The sequence below is a fragment of the Eschrichtius robustus genome, chromosome X, assembly GCF_028021215.1.
Source record: "Eschrichtius robustus isolate mEscRob2 chromosome X, mEscRob2.pri, whole genome shotgun sequence".
NCBI classification, from domain to species: domain Eukaryota; kingdom Metazoa; phylum Chordata; class Mammalia; order Artiodactyla; family Eschrichtiidae; genus Eschrichtius; species Eschrichtius robustus.
Genome location: NC_090845.1, coordinates 135739434 through 135752589, shown reverse-complemented (window position 1 = coordinate 135752589; position 13156 = coordinate 135739434). Strand labels below are relative to the sequence as shown.

General features: G+C 43.2%; 1 protein-coding gene across 1 annotated transcript in view; it reads left to right on the top strand.

The window, feature by feature from the left end:
• The window catches only part of F8 (coagulation factor VIII), a 122993-nt gene that overhangs the window by 88446 nt on the left and 21391 nt on the right, over positions 1-13156 (top strand). The window contains exons 19-22 of the mRNA XM_068532435.1: positions 1834-1950; positions 2469-2540; positions 3679-3764; positions 7013-7168. Of these exons, the coding sequence (XP_068388536.1) occupies positions 1834-1950; positions 2469-2540; positions 3679-3764; positions 7013-7168 (431 nt within the window). The remainder of the gene's footprint in view (positions 1-1833; positions 1951-2468; positions 2541-3678; positions 3765-7012; positions 7169-13156) is intronic.

The window sequence follows — 13156 nt, the reverse complement described above, 5'->3', positions numbered from 1 at the left end:
CGGGGTTCAGCTTTGGATTTGGACCTGCCTCTGCATGTAGGTCACCTGAGGGCGTCTGTTCTTCGCTCACACAGGACGGGGTTAAAGGAGCAGCTGCTTTGGGGGCTCTGGCTCACTCAGGCCGCGGGGAGGGAGCGGTACGGAGGAGGCGGGGCGAGCCTGCAGTGGCAGAGGCGTCGTGACGTTGCACCAGCCCGAGGCGTGCCGTGCGTTCTCCCGGGGACATTGTCCCCGGATCACGGGACCCTGGCAGTGGCGGGCTGCACCGGCTCCCGGGAGGGGAGGTGTGGAGAGTGACCTGTGCTTGCACACAGGCTTCTTGGTGGTGGCAGCAGCAGCCTTAGCGTCTCATGCCCGTCTCTGGGGTCCGTGCTGATAGCCGCAGCTCGCACCCGTCTCTCGAGCTCGCTTAGGCGGTGCTCTGAATCCCCTCTCCTCCCGCACCCCGAAACAATGGTCTCTTGCCTCTTCAGCAGCTCCAGACCTTTTCCCAGACTGCCTCCCGGCTAGCTGTGCACACTAACCCCCTTCAGGCTGTGTTCACGCAGCCAACCCCAGTCCTCTCCCTGCGGTCCGACCTCCGAAGCCCGAGCCTTAGCTCCCAGCCCCTGCCCGCCCCGGCGGGTGAGCGGACAAGCCTCTCGGGCTGGTGAGTGCTGGTCGGCACCGATCCTCTGTGTGGGAATCTCTCTGCTCTGCCCTCCGCACCCCTGTGGCTGCGCTCTCCTCCGTGGCTCCGAAGCTTCCCTCTCCACCACCCGCAGTCTCCGCCCGCGAAGGGGCTTCCTAGTGTGTGGAAACCTTTCCTCCTTCACAGTTCCCTCCCACTGGTTCAGGTCCCATCCCTATTCTTTTGTCTCTGTTTTTTCTTTTTTCTTTTGCCCTACCCAGGTACATGGGGAGTTTCTTGCCTTTTGGGAGGTCTGAGGTCTTCTGCCAGCGTTCAGTAGGTGTTCTGTAGGCATTGTTCCACATGTAGATGTATTTCTTATGTATTTGTGGGGGGGGAGGTGATCTCCACATCTTACTCCTCTGCCATCTTGAAGGCCCTCCTACCATACTCTGCTCACTCTTAAGTAATAAACAGTCCTGCAGTCACTTTACATCACAAATATAGTTCAGGTCACAAATTACAATGTCTACTCCAAGCTATTAATCAAAATTCTGAACTTGATTTAAGTTCAATATCTCCTCCTCCAAGTTGGTTGAGTTTTCTGTTTCTCTACCTTATGCTTCCCCCTCCACTCCTGGCTGGTTTCTGATTTGATCCGCAGCATGGCGAGGGTAGAGGTGAGGGATGGCACCACTGTCTGCACCTGGCAGATATTTCAATCTGACTCTTTTTCTGGTTGGGTACTTTCAGGGGCTCTTCAGAGACTCCCTTTTGGGACCCTCTCTCAGGAAGTCCCCTTGACCTGGTTGTTTCCACCTTTATTCTGCATGGTCACTGTGACTGATTCCCCAGCCCCTCAGCATTCACCCTCTAGCTTCTTGCTCCTGGGGTTACTTTACCCCTCAAGGCAGGAAGCCCACATCTCGTCAATGAGAAATACACCTCTGGCTTGGAAAAGCACCGAGAGTGCAGGCCAATCTTTCTCCTGTCTCCACCACCAAAGCGTCCCGTCACCCGGTCTCTCCCATTTCCTGGGGTCAGTACTCAATTTCCAGGGTCTCCAGCTGTAGGGGTCACATGCCAAGCACTCTGGGTTTGAGGGGTCCAGGAATGGTGCAACTGACTTGGGTAGATCTCCTTTGATATTCTGCATAAGCCAGTGTATCTTATGCCCATTTGTGTGAAAAGAAATAATTTTTGTTCCTTTTGGTTTTGATAAGGTGTTTTTGAGACAGTGGAAATGCTACCATCCAAAGTTGGAATCTGGCGGATAGAATGTCTTATTGGCGAACACCTGCAAGCTGGGATGAGCACTCTCTTCCTGGTGTACAGCAAGAGTGAGTGGCACCTACCTCTGTACCTCTTTCCCCCTTCCTAGGACGGTTGCTTTTGTCAGGAAATGAATACAAGCTCACAGTCATTACCAAATCTAAAATGAATATTGCTGGTAGAAATCATCAGAGTCCTCAGAGGAGGGCAGATATGCTTGAAGCTTTGAACACTTTGACCCTGAAGCTCCAAGAGCAAATTTTGAAACTTAGTTTTGGTTCAGTTACCAAAGATAACTTACAAATATCACTTGGAAGAATTTGAGTTTTAACCCTAAACAAGTAAGAGAACCACTGGTCTACTTATGTATGGACCCTAGTTTCCTCAGCTGCAAAATGTGAGTAGTACTAGCACCTACCTGTTGGAGTGAATTAAATGATATAGTACAATAAAATATTTAGTACGGTTCTTGGCACATAGTAAAGACTGAGACATATGAGCATTTGTTGGTGTTCTCACTGACTTGCATTTGTGAAGCTATATTTTCTGCACTTCTAACTATTGTGCTCCCTTCATGTGATTTCAGAATGTCAGACTCCACTGGGAATGGCTTCTGGACGCATTAGAGATTTTCAGATTACAGCTTCAGGACAATATGGTAAATACTATTCCTTTCTCTTAAAGCACTGGGATGATTATATCTTTTTTATTTCTATGGGAAAGATTCAGATAACCAATCCGTCTCCATAGGTGCCTTTCAAATCTATTTTCTCTTCTCCATTTCCCAGTGTGAGCATCTTAATTCAGGCCATCATCACTTCTCACCTGAGTAACGCCACTGCCGCCTTAAATGTCCTGCCTGCCTTCCATATGGCTTCCCTTGAGTCCATTCTCGTCACTGTAGCAAGAAGCTACATTTTTCTGTGAGCAGTGATAGAAAGCTTGAACTGGATCTAGAGAGAGTTCTCAAACTACAGCCTGCAGGCCACATCCAGCCCATCACTTGATTTTGTATGGCCTTCAAGCTAAGAATCATTTTTCTATTCTTAAATGATTGCGGAAAAAAAACAAAAGAAGAAGAATATTTCATGACATGTGAAAGTTATATGAAATTCTAATTTCACTGTCCATATAGAAGCCACACTCTTTCATTTACAATCATCTGTGGCCGCTTTTGCTCTACAACAGCATTTAAGTAATTGCAACAAAGACCAGATGATCTGCAAAGGTTAAATTATTTATAGAAAAAAGTTGGCCAAACTCTGTTTTAGAGGGAAAAAATTGCATTTGAAAAAGAGGCTTGAAAAACAAACAAACAAACAAATTGCTGGAGGAATTACCAAATTGTAAGGCCACTTTGAAAAAAAAAAAGAAAAAGAGGCTTGAAAGTTATATACTAAAATAGTATTATTTTTCTCTGGGCAGAAGTGTGGTGTTTTTTACTTCTTTTATTTTTATTTTTACTTATGTTTTATTTTTATATTTTATTTTCTAATTTTTCTCCAGTGAACATACATTATGTAATAAAGAAATAATAATATTATTTGATAGTGATGTAACACATTCCAGTATTAGCTAACTAGAGGTACTAACAATCAACAAAGTGATTAAATTTTAGAAAATACGATGGACAACAAGGACAAGCCAAACACTTTGGTAGTCATCGATACCAACATGCTTTATGCCTTTAACTTCTCCACAGCTAGGATTAACCTTTCTCAAAAGAGTAATTTTATTCCTAAGTGTCTAGGACCAACCCAGCTGAATCTAATCTCTCTCCCCTTTCTTGAGCAAAGGACAGTGGGCCCCAAAGCTGGCCAGACTTCATTATTCTGGATCAATCAATGCCTGGAGCACCAAGGACCCCTTTTCCTGGATCAAGGTTAGAAAATGCGTCGCATTCCATCACATCACACATTCCTCTTGCAAGCTCAAAGCATTTTATATCTCCCTTATACCGAAGTCATTTTCATCAAACTCCATGGAATAGACGAGGAAAGAACTGAAGAATAGAGTGGCTTATGATTTGTACCAAAAGAGTCAGGAATGAAAGACTCAGGAATAGAACTGAGTACACTGTGTTTTTAATCTTTCTGTTGGGATTAGAATCTCTGAATATTTTCTGTAACGTTGAACTTACCACCTCCCAAGATTGTATTCTATCTTTAGATGCCTTCAACTGCCTAGATGTCCTGGAGTCCTCCAGTCCCTTCATTTTAATACAAAAACAAGTGGCTCAATCCCCCATCCCACAAGCCAAGAAAATGTGGCTTCTTCATTTTCTAAAACTGAATCTGTCTTCTTCACAATTTCTGCACCACCGAGTAGTAAGAAACACCTACTGAAGTTAGTCCAATCTGATAAACCAACTTGGAGCCATAACTGAAAGTGTCCTAGATTAACTCAATTTCTTTTTAAATGAGCCAGTCTTTCATATTTTCTCACTTCCCCATTTCCTCTGGAGCAGCGCTGTCCAATAGAAATGTAATGTGACCCACAAATGCAAACCACACATGTAATTTTACATTTTCTAGTAGCTGCATTAAAAAAGGAACACGTGAAAATCATTTTAATAATACATTTTCTTGGGAATTCCCTGGTGGTCCAGTGGTTAGGACTCAGCGCTTTCACTGCCATGGGCCTGGGTTCAATCCCTGGTCGGGGAACTAAGATCCCGCAAGCTACATGGCACAGCCAAAAAAAATAACAATAATAATAATACATTTTCTTTAACCCGAAATGTCCAAAAATATTTTCATGTCAACATGTGATCAGTCAGGACTAATTTACACACGTTTTACCACCTACTTCCCCCACCTGCCATCCTCTTCTCATAGTCCATCAGCTTTCATCTTCTTCTCAGTCAGCTGAGGAAATTCCCCTACATACTTTCCTCCTTTGCAAGATTGCATCTACTCTCCTATTTTCCTTGAGGTTAAAATGATAAATAGGGGACTTCCCTGGTGGTGCAGTGGTTAAGAATCCGCCTGCCAATGAAGGGGACACGGGTTTGAGCCCTGGTCCGGGAAGATCCCACATGCCGCGGAGCAACTAAGCCCGTGCGCCACAGCTACTGAGCCTGCGCTCTAGAGCCCATGAGCCACAACTACTGAAGCCCGCGCGCCTAGAGCCCATGCTCCGCAACAAGAAGCCACCGCAATGAGAAGCCCGCGCACCACAATGAAGAGTAGCCCCCGCTCCATGCAACTAGAGAAAGCCCGCACGCAGCCACAAAGACCCACCACAGCCAAAGATAAATTAATTAATTAATCTTAAAAAATAAAATAAAATAATAAATAGGGATCAGGGAAAGATGAGCTAGCTTACCAGCAAGCAGACACGAAGAGCGCATCTGTTAATGCCACACCAGCTCATTGTTTTGTTCTGTAGGCACTGCCAGTTATGACTCAATGTGAGCTGACTGTTCGCTAATTCCTAAGGATTGTTTTTGTTTGTGAAGCTGCCAGACCAGGTGCTCTCACCTTGTGTTTCTGTGGTTATCACTTTCAACTTTATACGTATCACCGCATAGTGGACATTTTAATCTATTTGGCTGCCCTGCATCTGTTCTATGTATTTCCTTTTTGTAATAGCATCCTCATTTCTATTTGGGGAAATCTATCTGCCTCACTGGATGCAATCTGATCAGACTAGTAAACAGAGCACCTTTTCCAAGCGTAGCCAAAGAACCCTGAGTGACACAGCCCATTAAATTTCCACTTCCTAAATTTGGCCGTTGTTCCAGCTTGCCAAGCTCTGTCTCCCAAAGTATTCTCTAGTCTTCCCAGTTTCACACAGTTTACTGACTTGATCAGTAAACTTTTTTATACTTTATCAAAATCATGATCAAAATATTAAAGTATCCAGGGCTTCCTTACTATGTACTGAAAACAAATCAAGCGATTAAATCCCTACCACAACGTTTGATATTATCATCTTCATTTCAGATAAGGAAGGTGAAGCACAGAAAAGTTAAATAACTTGTCCCATGTCACACAGCCAATAAGTGGCATAAACAACTGAAAATACTGGGTACAAAATCATGACTTATGTTGAACTGTACTGTTTCTTTGTGTAGCTGTAAACAAATAAAACATATATATAATATATAGTCTGTTTCCCCAACTCAAATTTAAGTTCCATGAGGGCAGGACTCTTTTTTTAATTGTTCACGACTCTATTCCCAGTACCTAGAACAGTGCTTGACACATAACAAATGCTAAAAATATATTCTTTGAATGAACGAATGTATGTATAGATGGAGCTTACAGTCAGCTGAAAAAGATAGTCATTAAGCACAAGAGTCATGACCAGTCCAATCTGAGTGTGCCAGGCATCTGGGAGAAGTTAAGTTTGACTGGCTTGTTAGGGCAGTAACAGATGTCAAAATTCCTGTAATAGCTACTGCCTTGTAATGCTTGCGTGACCCATGCCCCCCTCTTTAAGACCCACTGTTATTCACTCATTCCAAAAAACATGTGCTAAGCATCAGTATTATATCAGATGCCACGTTAGGTGCTGGGGCTAGAGAGAATATAAAAGCTAACAGGTATTAACTGTTTAGTATGTGCCAGCAGTGAACTCAGCACATGTAATATATTGTATTAACCCTTTAATCCTTCTGGTAACCTTTTGAGATAAATGCCATTATTCCCTCCACTTTACAGATAAAGAAATTGAGACGGAGAGAGGTTAGGTGACTCAAACAGGTTTACTGCGTTAAGGATCTCAGTCTAACAAGGAAGGCAAAAAGCAAAGAAAACTTTACAATTTGGTGCAATAATTTACTATAATGAAATAATATATAAAGTGAAATGGAAACATAGAAGAAGCCGCACTAAATTTGTGCAGCACAAAGGATGTGTGTAGAGGAAATTGGGGCTCAATGATGTGGCAGTGATTTCCTTTGTCAGGCAGTAGTCTGGGAACTCATGAGCACATTTCCTATGCGTTCCCATCATTTATTCCACAGCTTCACGTGCATCCGCATTTCAGCATTGGTCTCTGCTTCACCTGCACCTCCAAGGTAATACTGGGTGTATCTGTATCGATGTAGATTCTGCTTAAGCTGATAAATGATTTCAGAAGGTGGTTCATACATTTAAAATAAAGGGTTGTTTTCATCTGTAGGTGGATCTGTTGGCACCAATGATTATTCACAGCATCATGACCCAGGGTGCCCGTCAGAAGTTGTCCAGCCTGTACATCTCTCAGTTTATCATCATGTATAGCCTTGATGGAAAGCAGTGGCGGAGTTACCGAGGGAATTCCACTGGGACCTTAATGGTATGTAATTAGTCCTTTTAAGAGAATGCATGAATCTTTTAAAGAGCTTTTGACAGATTTCAGGTATGGAACAAACACTCATAGCTTCTACAAATTTAACCCCCCGAAAAAGAATTTTCCACTCATGGGCAATAGGAGTGATTATGGACATATGGACAAAAAAGTGGTAGCATCAAGGATCTCATAGGTAATAGAAATGAGCAGGTGCTCTACTGAGAGAAACGTGATTCCTGACTGGGTGGATTGATAAGATTGTCAGTTTGCTTATGGATATTCTAGGTTTGAAGTAACAAAAGGGCGAACGGGCTCAAAACCTAGCTTCATCATCTACTCTTCCCTCATGCTTGCGCCCCCTGATGGACAGCCACACACCCAGCCACCTCTTCGTTGGTAACACCTCTCCCATCTCTTCTGTTTCATTTATACAGTTGTTACTACAGCCCGAGGCCCCATCACCTCACACTTGACGTATTGTGTTACATTCCTAACTAGTCTTCTCCTGTTTCTAGTCTCTTCTCTAATAAAAGCTGCACATCATTTTTGGGATCATACTATCAGTCCCCTGCCTAAACCTTTCAATGTCTCCCTCTTGTCTTCAGAATAAGGTTCAAATCCTAAAATGGCCCCATGCAAGATGACTGGTTTGCCCCTTCAGATCCGTTTTCCTGCTTCGCTACTGCGCCTCTTCTTCTGTGAGCCTGGCATGTGTGGAATATCAGGGTATTTCTTCTCTTGGCTCCTCCTTGTAGAGGAGTTGGCTGTAACTCTCCACTGAAGGTCACTGCTCCCCTCAAAGTGGCTTTCTCTACATGTTCCAGTTACTATCGCTGAGTTGCCAATGACCCCAAAACTTAGCGTCATAAGAAAAAACCATTTTCTTCTGTTCTTGGATTCTGTGGGTCAGGACTTTGAACAGGGCACAGCAGGGATGGCCTGTCTCTCTGCTCCATAATATCTGGGGCCTCAGCTGGGAAGATGCGACAGCTGGGGGCTGGAATCATTTGGAAGCATCTTTACTTGTATGTCTGGTGGTTGGTGCTGAGTGACCTCTGGGGCTGTTGACTGAAGTAGCTTCTCCTAGCATGACTGTCTCAAGGCATCTTAGGGACTCCAGCATGACTGTCCCAGCTAGCAAGGTGGAGATGACAGCACCTTTTCTGATTTAGTCTTTTAAGTCATGTAGTATCACTTCCAATACATTCTGTTGGTTATAAGCAGGTCACACATCCACCCACGTTCAAGGGGAAGGGACCTAGACCCCACTTCTCAATGGGAGGAATGTACAGAATTTCTGCTCATTTTGTCTACCTAATCTTCTCCTCATCCTTCCAGACCTAGGGATGGCAGTACCCTGCCCCCACCTTCTTAACTAGTACCTTTATTAACCTTTCCTCAAATTATACGAATTTTAGTGTTCCATGTTTCTTGCTGGAACCCTGCCTCATACAGTAATTGGTGCTAAAAGTAGCCCCAGGAAACAGACCTTCAAAATGGAATTCTAGGATTATGTTGCTAATATAGTCAAGGAACACAGGTATAATTCCTTGCTTGGGGAGAAGACTGGATGCTGAGTAACCTATGACATGTGGTGGCATCACAATTTCTCAGATTATCACCAGTGATACAATGGGATGAGTTACAGATGGTGAGGAGGACATTGGGAGATTAAATTGACAGTGGCATTTAGTTGCTATGGCAACAAGTTTAGCATACCTGATTGTAGAGTGACCTGTCTTCTTTTTATGGCCCTTCTCTTTACGGCATACATAGGGAAAAAAAATTAAATGTTATGAATATATGCAAAGAACACCCATGAACATACATAGAGAATCAGGATGCATCCATGGAGCTCTGGAGGAGCCTTCCATGTCCTGTGGTTATAGGCAGATACTTGGACTTAATGTCAAATCTAGGAGCTGAGCATGTGAACTGCAGAGTCGCAGTGACAATTAAATGGTCAGTCCCACCAGGCCTGTTATGCTAAGGTAAGGGCACTGGTGGAAAGGAATGGAACTCTGAGACCAGGGATGGGTACATTTTTTTTTAATTGACTGTGCCGCACAGCATGCAGGATGTTAGCTCCCCGACCAGGGATCCAACCTGTGCCTCCTGTAGTGGAAGCCTGGAGTCTTAACCACTAAACCACCAGGGATGTCCCGGGATGGGTACATGTAGGCAGACATGCATGAGGCTGAGAACCGCAAACCTCCAAATTGCCCTGAACCTCCTTTGCCTGAAGAGGCAACCCTTCCCCAGTCTCTGAAGCAGTCATCCATGCTCTGCATACAAGTCTCTCAGTGACTACAGCTTGAATAGTTGCTTCCCAAGCCAGTGGCTAGTCTCCTTAGGGCCCCTGTTTGGCCACTACAAAAGCCAGACGAGTCAGGGAAAAATGACAGATCATCACAAATTTAATCAGGTGGTGATGACAAAAACCCTGCAGTTCCAGGTGTGGTATCTCCTCTGGAGCACATTAACACAGCCCCAGGCACCTGATATGGAACTACAGACCTGGAAAATGCTTTCTTCTTCATTTGCATTGACAACCAAAATCAGAATAGATTTGCATTTACGAAGCAGGAACAAGAGTATTTACTGTCCATGCCTCAAGGCAATGCCACTTCCCTTGTTCCTTATCATAATATAGACCCTAGGGACCCCAAACATCTTGACATCCCACAGAACACCATACTGGTCCATTACATGGATGACATTATGCTGATAGGACCTGGTAAACAGGAAATAGTGATCTAAATGCCTTTGTGATTAATACACGCACACACAGACACACACACAGACACATATACAAACACATAAGTATTATATATTGTGTTGTCAACTAAAAGAAAAATACACAACGTGAGAGCTGTGAATCAAGTTTTATTCAGGGTCTTACTGATGACTATAGCCTGGGAGACAGCCTCTCAGATGGCTCTGGGGGACTGCTCCAAAGGGGTTGGGGGGAGGCTAGTTTACATATGATGTTTTTGTTAAGGAATACATGCAGTCAAGCATACATCTTGGTAAAATATTACTGCTATTCACAAAGAACAGATACCTCAAGTTCACGATTATAGTGTTTTTCTATGTATGGGAAGATGCAAGAAGCAGGGTTCATTAAAATTCTTCCTGAAATGCATATTAACTACCTAACGGCCTGTTCGTCCAAAGCACAGAGCATCCTGTTATCATCTTTAACTTCCTGTCTAAAGCACAGAGTGCCTCAGCCTGTTACCCCATTCATCTCTTCCTCTGAACACCAAGTGTACTGTCCATCAGCGGCTGCAGCAGATTAGTCTCTGTAGACTTGGATGGTGACCAAAATGCTCTTTCTTTGCTCTTTTGTTTGCAGTGTGATATATATGTATAGATATAGATATGTTAGCATGTGTTTACTAAATATTAGCAGATCTTGCTTCTGACTTTAATGGGAATGGATCCCATATTTTGCTGTTTAACATGCTGTTTCAAATATTTTTATCATATTTACAGTTTCTTGCTACTCCTACTTTATTTGGAATGGCTGTAGAATTTCATCAAATGCTTTCTCAGCATCTTGGATATGATCACATTTCTTCTCTTTGCTATTGTCAGATTATACTCACACTCAATGGTGGGCTGGCAAATGTTTAACAACCAGCTCTGGGGCAAAGTGGGGGGCAGTCAGCACAAAGGCCTTTATTTGTGGTGTTTGCTGGTTTCCATGACGTAAATATTCCCATCACACCTGATTTCAAGCTGCTGACACAATGTCATTGAATGCAGAGTTGGGAGCAGACGCCCACAGTTGGCTCTCACAAGCCAGTCCTAGCTGGGGCTCCAGCACAACGTGGTGCTGCATTCCTGGGAAAACTGCCCTTAAGTCATAGTGTATCAGTCATTTAAAGTTTAGCTGGATCCAATTTGCTAACATTTTGTTTAGAATTTTTCTATCTGTACCAATCAATAGAGTTGTTTTACTTCTTTGGGGGGCTGTATTTCTCAGGCTTTGGCATTAGAGTTATACTAACCTTGAAAATAGTGTAAAGGCTTCCATCTTTTTCCATTAAACTATTGCTCTAGAATAGTTTAATTAATGTAGTAATCATCTGTTTAATGAACATTGGATGGAAAAGCCACTGTGCCTCGTTTAGTGGTAGATACTTGAACTATCTTTTCCGTTCCTTATCTGATTACTGGCATTCTCATTTTCTGTTACCTATAGTTAATTGCTGTAAATGTGTACATTAAAGTTCTATCTCCCTTCCCATGCCATATATCTTTACCTACATACACACATGTATCTCTCTTTTTCCCCCTTTATCAGAGTTGGTGAGTGTTTATCTGTTCTATTGGATTTTCAAAGAATCAACTCTTGGTCTTAAAATCAAACATAGATTCGAAGGTGTTGTTTTCTAATTCATTAATTTCTGTTTAAAATTTTAAAAATTCACTTTCATTTCTTTTCTTGTTTCTTAGAATCTGGAGTTAAATGACTAGTTCATTTATTTTCAGTCTTTCTTGTTCAGTGACAAAGATAAAACAGTTATTAACTACCCTCATGAGGGTCATTCCTTTAAGAGTTGTTGAGTAACTACTATGTTCTAGGTTCGAGTGAAGGGCTGCACAAGCTAGAGCCCGTGGGCTTGGACTGCAGCCTGCTTTTGCAAGGACTGGGAGTGAAGAATGGTTTTCACATGTTTAAAGTTTCAAAAACAAACAAACAAGGAAGATTATGTGGTGTGAAAAGACTGAAATATTTCCCTCTCCTCCTTTACACAAAGTGTTTGTGGACTGCCGGTCTAGTCTAACGGCAGTAGAGATGCCTAGACAGTTCACATTAACCAGAACCCTTCTATCCCAGAGCTTTGCCCAGTTCACAAATTTCAGTCTTAGTCATCTTCCTCCAGTACAGTGGTTCTCAAATGATTTAATATCTTTGTACCATTCACATACAAAATATTTTTTTCATAAGCAACATTTCTCATCATAGAAGTCCCTTATAAAGGGGAGCCCAAGCACCCTTTCAGGAGCATTGCTTCACTGCCACTATTTTCAATATTCCATAATATTTTGAATGTTAATTTTGAATCGTCAATGAACATTTCAGTGATGCAGATCTTTCCCTCTGGTTTTCAAGTTAAAAAGAACACTAATCATGTCCTGTCAACATAAGTTGATATATAGCAAGAGATTTCTGTCAAAATCACTGAAATGTGGCCTTGGCCCAGCTCTCCGTGCTACGAAGTTTCTGAGGGAGATACATAAATGAACCAATGGCAAACGGAAAACAGTCTTTAGCGTTTTCTATAGTTATGCTCGTATACCCAATACCAGGCTCTCTGGTACTCCCTCCCCCCCCACCTCCTCAAAGCAAGGAGTTCAGACCAGAGGTCTAAGGAGGCTTTTCCTTGCGCCCAAACCCAAATGCTGTCACCAGCCACAGCCCATAATTCCGAAGCATTCTTGTCACGAGGACAGTAAGGAAGGCGGCCAGGGCTGCAGCCCAGGCTGACAAGAGTGTACCAGAAAAAGCAAAAGCACAAGGGAGCGAGCACCCTTACCACTTCGGCAACAAGCTTGCACTAGGCCTTTAGGGCTCGGAAAGACCCTTCCCGGCGGCCAAGTGAGAGCACAGGAAGGGTGGCCGAATCTGTCCCAAACGGGCCTCCCCTACACTTCCTTAGCCACTGCTTCCACACTGCTGAAACAGAAGTAGAAAAGAATACCCTAAAAGTCCCATCCATTTGGGGACACTTAACCCATAGTGACAACACTCCACATATTCCCCCTCCCCCCCTCAAATACACAAAACCAAGATCTGTTCCCAAACTGTGTCCTTAAATCTCACCTCAAAAGATTAGTGCTGTCTACAACTTCAGCCTAAAGGATGCGTTTTCCCAAGCCGAATGAATGAGAATGAGATTACATTCTGAAGAGTTCCTACCATCACTCTCAACACTAAAGAGAATAAAATTGAATTTGAGAAAACAGCTAAGTCGGTTTGCA